We start from the raw sequence: 13,833 nt of genomic DNA on the forward strand, positions 1-13,833 counted from the left end.
TCTGACCCCTGGCTCCAGCCGGCTCCGCTCACGACATGCCCACCATGTCCACCACTTAGAGAAGGTCCCAAGCCTGCAGTTCTTTAAAGATTATGTTATCTATGCATTTTTAGAAACTTCCGGTTCTTACACTGGACATTTGTGTTATCAAACTCTCAGAGATCACTTTGGGGCTGGCAAATATATACCTTAATATATTAGCATTGACATAAGTTTAATATACTGTGCCTGATCTTGCTTATGAGAGTTTATTGGGCACATTTGCTGTGTTGTTGTTGTCGTCTTGCCTTGGCTCAGGCAAAGTTTTCTTCAAAGAGCCATGTTTATGGTTGTCAGCTTTCACTGGATTGCCCACCTACTGTCAAGCAGCCTGCTGATAATTGCCTGCTCTTGACTTTAGCAAGCTACAGTTCCCGGAGCTCACATGTCACAGGAAACCTGGATTCGCTTGTAAGAGAAAGAAAGAAGCAGGGAAACCATCCTAGGCACCATGGCTATATGGTATATCTGAATACAAGCAAAGCAGGCCTATTGTGAATGGAAACTTTTACAGATTAGAGACATAACTAAATCTTACTGTTTAAGGTGTCACAGTGCTTTTTGTGTTTGAAAAAATAAGTGACTACAGTGCATTTTTAATTAAACTAAGGCAATATATACAAACTTAGAGTGAAGATTTGTACTGTTGAAGTCTGATTTGAATATAACCCATCTTGAATTTTCTTTGAATAGTAGCTGTAAATGTCTTAAATAAAAATACTTCCTAACATCCTCACTGCCTATGGCATCAAACTTTAAAACAAGATAGAATAAAGGCTGTCAGTAGGATTCTCAAAGTGATCTCACAAGGAAAGCTAGGAAATAGTTCTACTTAATCTGTGTCAATCCAAATTTGTTCAGACTTTTGTGCACCCAATTAGGAAGGATTATTGTGTCTCTCCCAGCTGCTGCCATTGCAGCACCAACAGCAGTATAGTCAGTGGAGTGGACAAGAGGAAAGGTACCAAAGCAGTGTAAATGTGGTGCATGTGGTGGTATGGGAGGCTGTGAGCCTGGCTAGTGAGGAACAGTGAAGAAACTGGGAAAGGATTCAGGACTTTGTAAAGGAAGAACACTCCGTTTAGCATCTCTGAACAACCATGGTGTTCTGCAAAACTTAACTAAATAGGAAGATCTTGCCAGGGCACCTCAGAGCCTGAGAGGTTGATAAATGTAGAAATATAGAAACAGTGCGAGTCAGAAGGGGTCTCCCTGGCCATCTAGTCTGACCGTGGGTCTAGCCAGCTCTGCTCACAACATGCCTACCATGTGCAAACTTGTTGGCATTTTTCAAGCTCGCTCCTCTTTACTTCCACAGAGCTGAAGGGAAAGTAAAGCACTGCCGCATCAAGCAAGAAGGCCGCCTCTTTGTCTTGGGCACATCAGCCTATTTTGAGAGTTTAGTGGAACTGGTGAACTACTATGAGAAACATCCGTTGTACAGGAAAATGAAGTTGCGCTACCCCGTGACCGAGGAGCTGCTGGACCGCTACAGCATGGCAAGTGTTCAGCTCTGTGAGCTAGGTGCATCCATCAGTCAGTTGCATGGATCGCCAAAACCCTGCGTAGGGCATGGGGCACTTGCTGATGTAGGTCAATTGCTGAAATGCATTGTATAATTAAGAACCTTTTCCTACCCTGGAAAAGTATCCTAAAAGACGCTTTAGCCTGCCTGCTTTTTGGAATCTTGATAATCAACACAATTAATCAATTAAATATGGCTCCCAGGAATACTCTTCTATCCAGGAAACCTATACATTTGATTTGCTTTTTGTCAGCACTGGAACTGTACCATGTGCCTTTAGAATATGGGTCAAGATAGAATGCTCAAGTAAACTGTTGTCTAAGCTAGAGATGATGGGGTAGAAGGTGAGATCACCTAGAAGTGGTGCAGGTAAAGCAAGGAGGATTCTATAACTGTGATTAAGAGATCTGAAGCATTGCAGAGGGTCATGTGTCCTCTAACGTCTTGACCACAAACATCTTTCATTGTTCCCCATTCAGTCTTAACCGAATGTTGAGCATTATGCTCTTGACAATAGAACTTCTTGTAAGCTGCAGTGGGGGCCATTGTCTGGCTTTGAAATCACAGGTTAGGTGATCATACCTTCATACATTTATAACACCCCGAAGCAGATAAAGTTGTAGGTAACTGCAAAATTTCGGTAAAGTGCATTTTACAGGTCTGTAATGGAGTAGCAACTAAACAATTACACCTTGGGCCAGTGAACTGGTCCAGATGATGTTTTGACACATGGCCATATGTGTCTGTACCCGCACATGCTGCCCCCACACAGGCACATCTTACTGCTTAGGAATGGGGAGGTTTAAATCTCCCCTTCCAGCTCATGGGATTTGGAGCAGGATCACTAAGGGTGGGTAGGAGAGGTTTGAACATTGTCTTTTCCCAGAGATGGCAGTGCAGAGAGTTTGCTGTTTCTTTGCTGCCTGTTCTATGCTTCCCATCTAATGGTTGTTCAGCTGGGAGGGGAGGGCAAAGTTGGTTATAATTACAGTTCTGAAGTCTTTTAAAGTAATTACTAAATTTGTCAATCAGTATGAATGCTCCAATTTTTAGTTCAAAGATTAAAAACAATGCAGAAAATTTTGCCAAAATCCCATTGACACTTTTTTTTGGAAATCCAGTAGTGGGGAGGAAGAAAGAAATCCACAAAATGTTCATTTATTTGACATTTGTTTAGACAGTGTCACATTTAACCAAAAGCTTTCACTGGTTTTTTTTCCACATATGGAATTAATTTGCCTTCCTTTTCCAATCTCAGGAGAAAGACCCTAGTTCATTATATGATGTAAAGATGTATGTGGAGCCGACTGAAATAACACCGTCTGTGGTGAGTTGTTCCCAAAGTATCACTCATACTTGATCTTGATCTGGGAGAGAACAGCTAAGCAAACTGAGATTCTTTATCTTAATTTCCTGTGCAGTAAATTGAAACGACTGAGTTTAAATAAAATGCATTAGGTAAATTGTCTCAGGACCTTGTTCCTGTTGTATGGTTTCTGAGAATTCAGCAATCATTTTGATCTGTAGCCCTTTCCATGTCTTTCTGTTGAAGCCCCAGAGAACGGTTAAAGCCTTGTATGACTACCAAGCTAAAAGAGAAGATGAGCTGACTTTTTGCCGTGGGGCCTTAATTCATAATGTCTCAAAGGAAACTGGTGGCTGGTAAGAAGAGAGTTCTTACTTTTTGTAATTTTTGTTGAAGTTTTTGGTGCAGATCAAGCATGAAGCTGCAAGAGTCAGGTTTCACTATATGGCTTTGGGATTCAGTCTTGTACACTTTTTGTACACTTCAGGAAGGCTGAAAAATTTTCCTGGACCCAAGGATGATGGTAAATTGAAAAATACGGGATTTAGATATCTCTCTGGTTAGTTCCATTACTTATCTTAGCACTATTTTGCAGCGTTTCTTTGAGTTAGGGTGAGGGTGTATGTCAGTGCTTCCTCCCATACTTTTTTCAGGGGCAAAGTGAGATGGTATGATTATATCTCTTTCAAAAATGCTTCAAATAGAGGCTTCTGAAGAGTGAGCCTTTGTTTTGAAGGCACCTCAATGGTAGCTGCAGGACATCCATTCGAAAGGGTGCTAGTCGGTAAGCAGTCTTTGTCTGATTCTCTGAGAGAGCTTTTTTGCTTCTGGTAGTAGCCAAACAGTCTCTTGTTTTGGTGTGTCCACCTCCTGGAAAACTGGGTTGGCATATTTTAAAATTGCAGTCACTGAGTAGTTTGAATGCAGCGATTCATTTCATTTCACTGACCACAGTTCCCTTGAAGTTGTATTTTTAAGGATAAAAGTATGTAAGTATCCTCTTAATACATACTTCAGTTCAGATTCATCTACAAATTGTATTCCCATAATATTGCTCAATTTGGGTTGGGGAAAGTGTTTTACTTCTATAGAAAATATATATTTTAGCATTGTAAGTATGCTTACTGTGATTATGTGTTATGCTGGTTAGAAGTGGTCTAAAGCCTTTTCAAATAATTAGTTTTGAAATCTAGTTGAGAACATATGGTCAGCTCCTTGATGCTTATGCAATTGGCACTTTGTATTTTGCTGATTTTTTTTACTCTCACGACTTACTGTTCTTTTGATTTATCAGGTGGAAAGGAGATTATGGATGCAAAGTTCAGTACTATTTTCCATCTAATTATGTTGAAGATATGTCAACTGATAGCATGGAAGAGCTTGAGAAACAGGTTGGAAGATCCTATTCAAATAACTGTTCTAATAACTAATAGAGATCCTATTCTAGTAACTATATTGTAACATGGATATTACACGTACATGAGTGCCTGATGAACCTGGAAATGTTGGTATAAGACCCTAATAAAGTTCTCTGTATTGCATCAGTTCATGGATCTGCCTACCCTGCGTTGTCAATGCTGGTTGGTAGCATGTCTTCAGGCTTTCAGGCAGGAGCTTTCACCCCACCTGAAGATGCAGGATTCGGTTTAGGACCTTCTGTATGCAAAGCAAGTGAGCCATGAGCCATGAAGCCTCCCCTTTTTCATCTTTGCAGAGGGAATGTTAGCTCTCTCGCAGATACTATGAGTGAAGTTTTAATTTTGCCACTTTTTTTACAGAAGAGAAGAGTGATTGATTAGTTTACGACCCTGTACTATGTTAGAGAGGGCAGAGGAGGTGGGAAGCTAAGTTTTGTTAAACAAAGAACAGAGAGGATGCTGTGGAAATGGTCAGGTGGAATGAGAATGAGTTTATTTGTCTTCTTTCAAAATAAGAGGAACAGAAAAGACTTTATTCCAGGCTGGTTGCATTTACTTGGAAATGCACAGAGCGGCCAGGCTGCCTTGCAATTGATCAGATAATAGGGCAGATTATGCTACCACACTGTGGTCTTCAGGCACATTCAGACTGATGACGACAGGCTCTTAGTGAGGAAGAAGCTTTTAAAATGGAACAAAATTAAGTAAATTGTGAATAAATCACACATTTAAAATGGCTATTTTTAAATATTGTTCTTGAAGTTTTAATGAATATATGGCAACTAGCTTTATGTATTGCCCATTTTGTGATGCATCAAATGGGTAAAATGATTGTTTTCAAATGCATATATTTTAATTGCAGATAATTGAAGATAACCCTTTAGGATCATTATGCCGGGGTATTTTGGACCTCAATATGTATAATGTTGGTATGTAGCCCTCTGACTGTCTGTGTGTCGCTTGTGTTCAAGGAAAACAGGTTTTGATATGAAAAGAAAACAATCAGTAAAATTTCCTTAGGGATTAGATACGTTGTATCCAATTTATGTCTCATGTAGAGTCAATATAAATGTATATAACACACAAATATAGAAAGGAATGGAATGTTGGAAACCCCACCAGATATAACCCTGTGTTATAAAATCTCATGATGCAATTCTATGTATGTTTAGTCAGAAAAAGGTCTTACAACACCAAACCTTTCCCTAAAAAACTTCTTAAAACTTTAGGCGTTTAAGCACGCACAGTATTGCATTTGCTGAGTTACTTGGCTTTTAAGCTTTGGGGTTTTTCCTGCATTATCCATCAGAATCCTGCCTCAGCTGTATTTTAATCTTCAAATGCTAAGTTCTCTTTCAAGGGCGGTAAGATTTCCATGTCCAGGTATAATTGTTGGAGGAACAAAGCTTCCTTTGTGGTATGAGGAAATGGCTGGATGGATAGCATGGGACCTCAAATTTAAAAGAATAAAGCTATAATCCAAGGAATGAAACTGGTATTGTTGCTTTTTGCCACTGCAAAGGTAGCTAGATGAGCACTCCTGTAGAAAGAAGAGGGACATGCTCACTAAATGAAATTTGAAAATGTGGACAAAAATAATCTGAGAAAGGGGTTGTATCATCAAATTGTGGAGTAAGGGAGAAGCAATATTCCACATGTGATGCACTTGCTAACGTATTTGGCAGAACAGTGACAATAGTAATAGAAAGCTGCCTTACCCTAAGTCACACCATTTGCTCATCTACCTCAGCACTGGCAGCATCTGTCAAGGCTGTCAGGAATCTTTTTGAGGCCTTTCTAGAGATCCTAGGCATTGAGGCTTGGCCCTTCTGCAAGCAGAGAGTGCATTCTACCACTCAGAAAATAAATAAACCATTGCTGGGAAAATATACGAACTCTGGAAAACTGCGTGCATTTTATTACCTAGAATAAAATGACCACGAGATTGCGAATTTTCTTGCAGAAACTTGGGCTCAGTGTGTGTTGTAAGATGGCAAGAGGATCTTATGCTGCACATATTGAGCTTTTACTGTTTTCGATTCCCAACAGCAAAAATGTCACAGGGAAAATATGGGAAAGATTTTGTCTTCGTCCTGGAACCCAAGAATAATACTGATCTGCCCATTGAATTCGCCACAGACAAAGTGGAAGAGCTGTTTGAGTGGTATCAAAACATCAGGGAGATCACATGGAGAACTGCTGAAGAGGTAGAAATCTTGCTCCTACTCAACTAATCAGTAGCTAATTCTAGTAAGAGTTTTGATTTGAAGATCCACTAGCTTACTCCCTTGCAAGCAAGCTTGCAAACAAAGACTCTTTAATTTCCTGTAAAAAAAGCCATAGACTTTGGGAGAGGCCTTCCCTCCTTATATATCCTTGCCGTGAGATACACGTGAGACTATTAAGCAAGTGTTATCTCTTAATTTCCCTGCTGCCTTCCAAAACTATAATTGGTTGCAAAATGTGTGTTTTTCATAAAATCAAAGCATGACATTTTTGAATTTTTGAAAGGTTTAGATTTGTCATCTGAAATCTTAATAGTACCACCAAAACGTGTACATTCTATTAAATTTGAGTCAATGCTTTGTTTGAAATTGCAGTTGTGTGTTTCATATTCTGGTAAATAACAATTCTTGCTCCATCTTAGTGCAATTAAGAACTTGAGTTTGTAGTTGTTGTTGTTAGTCACGAAGTCATGTCCGACCCATCACAACCTCATGGACAACATTCCTCCAAGTGTTCCTGTCCTCCACCATCCTCCGGAGTCCACTCAGGCTCACACCAACTGCTTCAATGACTCTGTCCAGCCACCTCATCCTCTGCCATCCCCTTCTTCTTTTGCCATCTATTGTTCCCAGCATCAGGCTCTTCTCCAGGGAGTCGTTTCTTCTCATTAGGTGGCCAAAGTATTTGAGTTTCATCTTCAGTATCTGGCCTTCTAAAGAGCAGTCAGGGTTGATCTCCTCTAGGACTGACCGGTTTGATTGCCTTGCGGTCCAAGGGACTCGCAGAAGTCTCCTCCAGCACCAGAATTCAAAGGCCTCAATTCTTCTGCGCTCAGCCTTCCTTATGGTCCAGCTTTCACAGTCATACATTGCAACTGGGAAAACCATAGCCTTGACTATACGCACTTTTGTTTGCAGGGTGATGTCTCTGCTTTTCAGTATGCTGTCTAAATTTGCCATAGCTCTCCTCCCCAGGAGCAAGCGTCTTTTAATTTCTTGGCTGTAGTCCCCATCTGTGGTGATCTTGGAGCCCAGGAAAATAAAATCTGTCACTACCTCCATTTCTTCCCCATCTATTTGCCAGGAAGTGATAGGACCGGATGCCATGATCTTAGTTTTCTTAATGTTGAGTTTCAAGCCAACTTTTGTGTTCTCCTCCTTCACCTGCATCAAGAGGGTCTTTAGTTCCTCTTCACTTTCTGCCGTTAGAGTGGTATCATCTGCATATCTGAGGTTGTTGATATTTTTCTCAGCAACTTTAATTTCAACCTGTGATTCATCTATCCCCACCTTTCTCATGATGTGCTCTGCATATAAGTTAAAAAGGCAGGGCGACAGTATACACCCTTGCCGAACTCCTTAGAGGTAACTCTAAAATTGCAGCATAAAGATTAATGACACAATTTTCTGTTACTTTGACACCAGTTGAATGGTACTGGTACAGTCATATATAGCCAACTAATGAGTTTTTCTTCTTATAACATCTGCATATAGGCAAATATCAGAACATACTGGGAAAAGAAGCAGTTAATAGCCATGGAATTATCTGATTTGGTAATCTACTGCATACCCACAAGCAAAACCAAGGATAATCTAGGTAATCTGTTTGTTATTACGCATTTTGACTTTTTATTTGCTGGTTGCTAGAAATGATCAGCAGCTTGTTGATTGCAGTTTTTAGAAAGGATAGTTATATTCTTTAAAATAGGCAAACTACTTCTGGGCTATGATACTTAGATATCTGACTGCTCCTATGTTGAAAGCATGACAGGCTCGGACATGAGACAGGGCCCTCTCTTTTGCTGCACCAAAGCAGGTACCTCACCAGCCACATTACATAACCTTCCTGGCTCAAAACTAGATGGGTCTTGAGGACTGTTCATGGTCCTAGTATTTGATGGAATTGAGGGGAGTTGATGGAGGCCAGTGGCCTTGAGACTACCCCCTGGGGAAGTGCCCTGTTTGTGAATGTCAGAGAGTGGGAAGAACTGCAACTTTAACTAACCTCATCTCCCAGCTCCAGCCCCAGTGAAGCAGAGACTGTGGCATTTTGGACAGAGGCCCAGAACTGAAGCCATGCTGCAGGTTAGGTGCCTAATTCCAGGGCAGGAAAGAGTGAAGCAGCCTCATCACCTTTCAAGTTGTTCTGTTGGAGCCTGACCATTTGCTGCCCAGTCTTTCTCCTATTGGGATAGTTCCCCTGCATGGATTCTTCAGCTCACAGGTCTTCCTTGGGGCTTCTGAGCAGAACTCTCCTATTCAGTGGTGTAGGTTGTTAAGGAATTCTCTGACAAATGATTTATAGTATACCCCCGTGAAGTCGCAGTTCAGCGTTCACGGCCTCAGTCTTTCGCAGAATTTTTCTCCAAGCGAGTCCAAGCCAATCTCCTTGTGAGTAAGCCGGCACCTCGCTGTGCAGTGGCTTACTCGCAAGGAGATTGTTTCCTCCGAGTTTGGACTCGCTCGGAAAAAATAATCTCTGTGTGTGCCACCCCCGGCCCGGCCCATCCCGCGCCTTCCGCCTGCACTGCCTTGGCGGCCGGCACCCGGCGCCCATCGCCAGCACCAAATTCGTGGCTTTTCACAATTTGTGGGTGCTTTAGGATTTTCGGGGGACTACTGTATAGAGCACCAAACCACGGCTAAAACACTTTTCTAAAACTGTTCTAATCCATTTAAAGGATCTCCTATTTACCTGTATGCATTACTGCATGTGTAGCTGTGTTGCTCAAGAGATGTGCATGAAACATTCCAGAAGAGCTCTATCACATTCGTCGCTCGATCAGTGGACAGTGTGACCCAACAGACTGGGCAGAACAGTTTCAGCAGCTGAGAAAACATTCTTAAGCATGGGATTATTTCAGCTTTGCAGTTGACAACACAACACATCAGTGGAAACGTATATTAACTAGCAGCTCCTTCCCAACTCTGCTTTTTTGTAGAAAATCCCAATTTCAAAGAAATCCGTTCCTTTGTGGAGACCAAGGCGGAAAGCATAGTCAAGCAGAAGCCCACTGATCTACTAAAATACAATCAGAAGGGACTGACGCGGATATATCCAAAAGGGCAAAGGGTGGACTCCTCGAATTATGATCCCTTCCGCTTTTGGTTTTGTGGCTCGCAGATGGTGGCTCTTAATTTCCAGACACCAGGTAAGAATTTCTTTATGGAAGTGCTGAGCCTTCCCCATTCTTTCCCTCATTTAAATCAGTAAGCATCCCGTTCCTTTCATGGTAGCCTTGTTAACAAGAGTGGACAAGTCTGCGACTTTCTTATCATGTGAGAATAACCTTTTAGATTTAGAAAGTATTTAAATATTGTTAATGCTGGAAGACCAATAGAGTGAACATCTGCTTTTCATGAGCACTTTAGGCTAATTTAAGTATAAATTAAGTTTCGTATGTGAAAGCAGAAAAAGCAGTTCTGAGCGAGAAACTTGTTTTTTCATGGTATTTTTGGTACAATATAGTTCCATGAAGTTTTAAAATAGGAGTTACACTAGGACTAGGTATGCACATATATGTGTGTGTGTGTGCAGACCATTCATGATTTGTAGAGTGTAAGGGTCTTCTATTTCATCATCTGCTCATTGATGAAATCTGCTTTTTAAATATAGAATTGCTTTCTATTTAGCAAACACACATTACCACTAATTCACACAAACTAATTGGATTAGCACATTTGCACAACTCTGCATTACCATTAATGTGCACTTTGTTGTTGTTGTTGCTGTTGTTAGTCACAGAGTTGTGTCCGACCCATCACGACCCCATGGACAACATTCCTCCAGGCTCTCCTGTCCACCACCATCCCCCGGAGTCCACTTAAGCTCACACCCCTGCTTCAGTGACTCCATCCAGCCACCTCATCCTCTGCCGTCCCTTCATTCTTTTGCCTTCAATTGTTCCCAGCATTAGGCTCTTCTCCAGGGAGTCCTTCCTTCTCATTAGGTGGCCAAAGTATTTGCATTTCATCTTCAGTATCTGGCCTTCTAAAGAACAGTCAGGGTTGATCTCCTCTAGGACTGACCAATTTGATCGCCTTGCGGTCCACAGGACTTGCAGGAGTCTCCTCCAGCACCACAATTCAAAGGCCTCAATTCTTCAGCGCTCAGTCTTCCTTATGATCCAGCTTTCACAGCCATACATTGCAATTGGGAAAACCATAGCCTTGACTATACGCACTTTTGTTGGCAGGGTGGTGTCTCTGCTTTTTAGTATGCTGTCTAGATTTGCCATACCTTTCCTCCTGAGGAGCAAGCATCTTTTAATTTCTTGGCTGCAGTCTCCGTCTGCGGTGATCTTGGAGTCCAGGAAAATAAAACCTGTCACTACCTCCATTTCTTCCCCATCTATTTGCCAGAAAGTGAGAGGACCGGATGCCATGATCTTAGTTTTCTTAATGTTGAGTTTCAAGCCAACTTTTGCGCTCTCCTTTTTCACCCGCTTCAAGAGGCTCTTTACTTCCTCTTCACTTTCTGCCATGAGAGTGGTATCATCTGCATATCTGCGGTTGTTGATATTTCTCCCAGCAATCTTAATTCCAACTGGTGATTCATCTAGCCTCACCTTTCTCATGATGTGCTCTGCATATAAGTTAAATAGGCAGGGTGACAGTATACAGCCTTGCTGACCTCCTTTCTCAAATGTGCACTTATGCCAATGCAAATTAACACCCCCCCACCACCACCCCTGAAGTGAAAAGTCCATGGAATCTGTGTGATTTGGGAGAAGTTGGTCTGCTATGGGAATCTGCAAACCAGGTTTATTGAAATCCAAATACTGTCGATTTCTCAGACATTTCTTACTGAGACTAAAGTGAACAGAAGCTTTGGCACATCTAAATTTGCATGCTTGATTTATCAAAAGTATTGCTTACAAGCATTTCCATTAACATCCCAAAAAGATGGGTCAACATTTTTGTCATTTCACTGGGAGGTAGATTCTTCTTTAAATGGAAAGCTCTTTAGATGGGTAGCCATCCATGCAAGAGTGCATATGTGTATGGGTATCTTTTAAATTCTTATAAGGGCTAATTGATATTAGGCTGTTTAAAGTTTAAAATTGTAATTTAAATCAGCAAGAAAAAAGCTTAGTTTAAGTTGTTGCTTTAAAGCAAGCTTTGCATTCGTACTATTTCTTGTATTTTCCAAACCATTGTGCAAATCTGACCACTAAGCCATGCTAATTTACAGCTAAATAGAGCAATATTTACATTGTTTTATTGTTAGAACTACCCATGCATCTTTTTGTTACTTTGTTTACATTCTGCACACTTTCCTTACCTTTTTTTTAATCTTAGGGCTAGGTTTGATTAAAATGAATTCTTACTAAAATCAGTGGGACGGTTTAGTAACATAATAGTGTCATTTTTACAACCAGAAGATAATACAAATTTCTGAGGGTAAAGTATGTCGATATAGAGTGGAGGGAAAGGTGCAATGAAAAAGTAAATAATTTAAGAACGTTTTCACATTGTTGTCTTTTTTCTTCTTCCAAGTACTTGTCCTTTCTGATTTATGCTGCCTTGGCTCATTGTACTCACATCTTCACAAAAACAAAATAGCAAACAATGAAATGCCATAAAGCACAGTTTGAGCAGAATGAAGTATTCACTCTCATGAAATGTCTTTGTTTGATAGGTTAAGTGTAAATATTTATATTTGCGAAATGATCCAACGGACTAATTTACATAGAAACAGATGATATATTGGGTGATGATTGCAAGCTTCTCCCTGAAATCCTACAGAGCGGTCACTATTGAGCTATGTGGATTGGAGAAATGCTGTCTGTCAGTATGTTTGCACTGACTGTAGGTCATGCCAGAAGGAAGAACTATGCAACTTACTGAGCAATGGATAAGACTCAGATATAGATATTGTAGGTAGGATACATTGAAGATATGAAGGGAACATTTCATGCAAAGATGGGCATGATAAAGGACAAAAATGGCAGAGACCTAACAGAGGCAGAAGAGATTAAGAAGAGGTGGCAAGATTACACCGAGGAACTATACAAGAAAGACCTTAACATCCCTGATAAGCATGATGGGGTGGTGTCTGACCTCGAGCCAGACATCCTGGAATGTGAGGTCAAATGGGCCTTAGGAAGTCTGAGCAACAACAAAGCTAGTGGAGGCAACAATATCCCAGCTGTGCTATTCAAAATCCTAAAAGATGATGCAGTAAAAGTGCTACACTCAATATGCCAGCAAATTTGGAAAACTCAGCAGTGGCCACAGGATTGGAAAAGGTCAGTTTACATTCCCATCCCAAAGAAGGGCAATGCCAAAGAATGTTCAAACTACTGCACCATTGCGCTCATTTCACATGCTAGCAAAGTTATGCTCAAAATCCTACAAGCTAGGCTCCAGCAGTATGTGGACCGAGAACTACCAGAAGTACAGGCAGGATTTCGAAGAGTCAGAGGAACTAGAGATCAAATTGCCAACATACGCTGGATCATGGAGAAAGCTAGGGAGTTCCAGAAATCATCTACTTCTGCTTCATTGACTATGCCAAAGCCTTTGATTGTGTGGATCACAACAAATTGTGGCAAGTTCTTAAAGAGATGAGAGTACCAGACCATCTTATTTGTTTCTTGAGAAACCTGTGTGCAGGTCAAGAAGAAACAGTGAGAACTGGAGACGGAACCACTGATTGGTTCAAAATTGAGAAAGGAGTTCGACAGAACTGTATACTGTCACCCTTGTATGCAGAGTACATCATGCGAAAGACCAGGCTAGATGAATCACAAGTCAGAATTAAGATTGCTGGGAGAAATATCAGCAACCTCAGATATGCACACGATGCCACTCTAATGGCAGAAAGTGAGGAGGAAGTAAAGAGCCTCTTGATGCGGGTGAAGGAGGAGAGTGCAAAAGTTGGCTTGAAACTCAACATTAAGAAAACTAAGATCATGGCATCCGGTCCTCTCACTTCCTGGCAAATAGATGGGGAAGAAATGGAGGTAGGGCTCCATTATTTTCTTGGGCTCCATGATCATGGTGACTGCAGCCAAGAAATTGAAAGACGCTTGCTTCTTGGAAGAAAAGCTATGGCAAATCTAGGCAGCACACTAAAAAGCAGAGACATCACCTTGCCAACAAAAGTGCGTATAGTTAAGGCTATTGTTTTCCCAGTTGCAATGTATGGCTGTGAAAGCTGGACCATAAGGAAGGCTGAGTGCCGAAGAATTGAGGCCTTTGAATTGTGGTGCTGGAGGGAGACTCCTGCTAGTCCCTTGGACTGCAAGGAGACCAAACCGGTCAATCTTAGAGGAGATCAACCCTGACTGCTCTTTAGAAGGCCAGATACTGAAG

The 13,833-nt window shown here is 41.2% G+C and overlaps 1 protein-coding gene across 1 annotated transcript in view; it reads left to right on the forward strand.

The window, feature by feature from the left end:
- The window catches only part of PLCG2 (phospholipase C gamma 2), a 78,976-nt gene that overhangs the window by 55,086 nt on the left and 10,057 nt on the right, over window positions 1-13,833 (forward strand). The window contains exons 19-26 of the mRNA XM_044433903.1: window positions 1,358-1,538; window positions 2,823-2,891; window positions 3,117-3,226; window positions 4,165-4,261; window positions 5,151-5,217; window positions 6,338-6,495; window positions 8,008-8,110; window positions 9,456-9,725. Of these exons, the coding sequence (XP_044289838.1) occupies window positions 1,358-1,538; window positions 2,823-2,891; window positions 3,117-3,226; window positions 4,165-4,261; window positions 5,151-5,217; window positions 6,338-6,495; window positions 8,008-8,110; window positions 9,456-9,725 (1,055 nt within the window). The remainder of the gene's footprint in view (window positions 1-1,357; window positions 1,539-2,822; window positions 2,892-3,116; window positions 3,227-4,164; window positions 4,262-5,150; window positions 5,218-6,337; window positions 6,496-8,007; window positions 8,111-9,455; window positions 9,726-13,833) is intronic.

The sequence above is a fragment of the Varanus komodoensis genome, unplaced genomic scaffold, assembly GCF_004798865.1.
Source record: "Varanus komodoensis strain SLA01 unplaced genomic scaffold, ASM479886v1 scaffold27, whole genome shotgun sequence".
Classification (NCBI taxonomy): domain Eukaryota; kingdom Metazoa; phylum Chordata; class Lepidosauria; order Squamata; family Varanidae; genus Varanus; species Varanus komodoensis.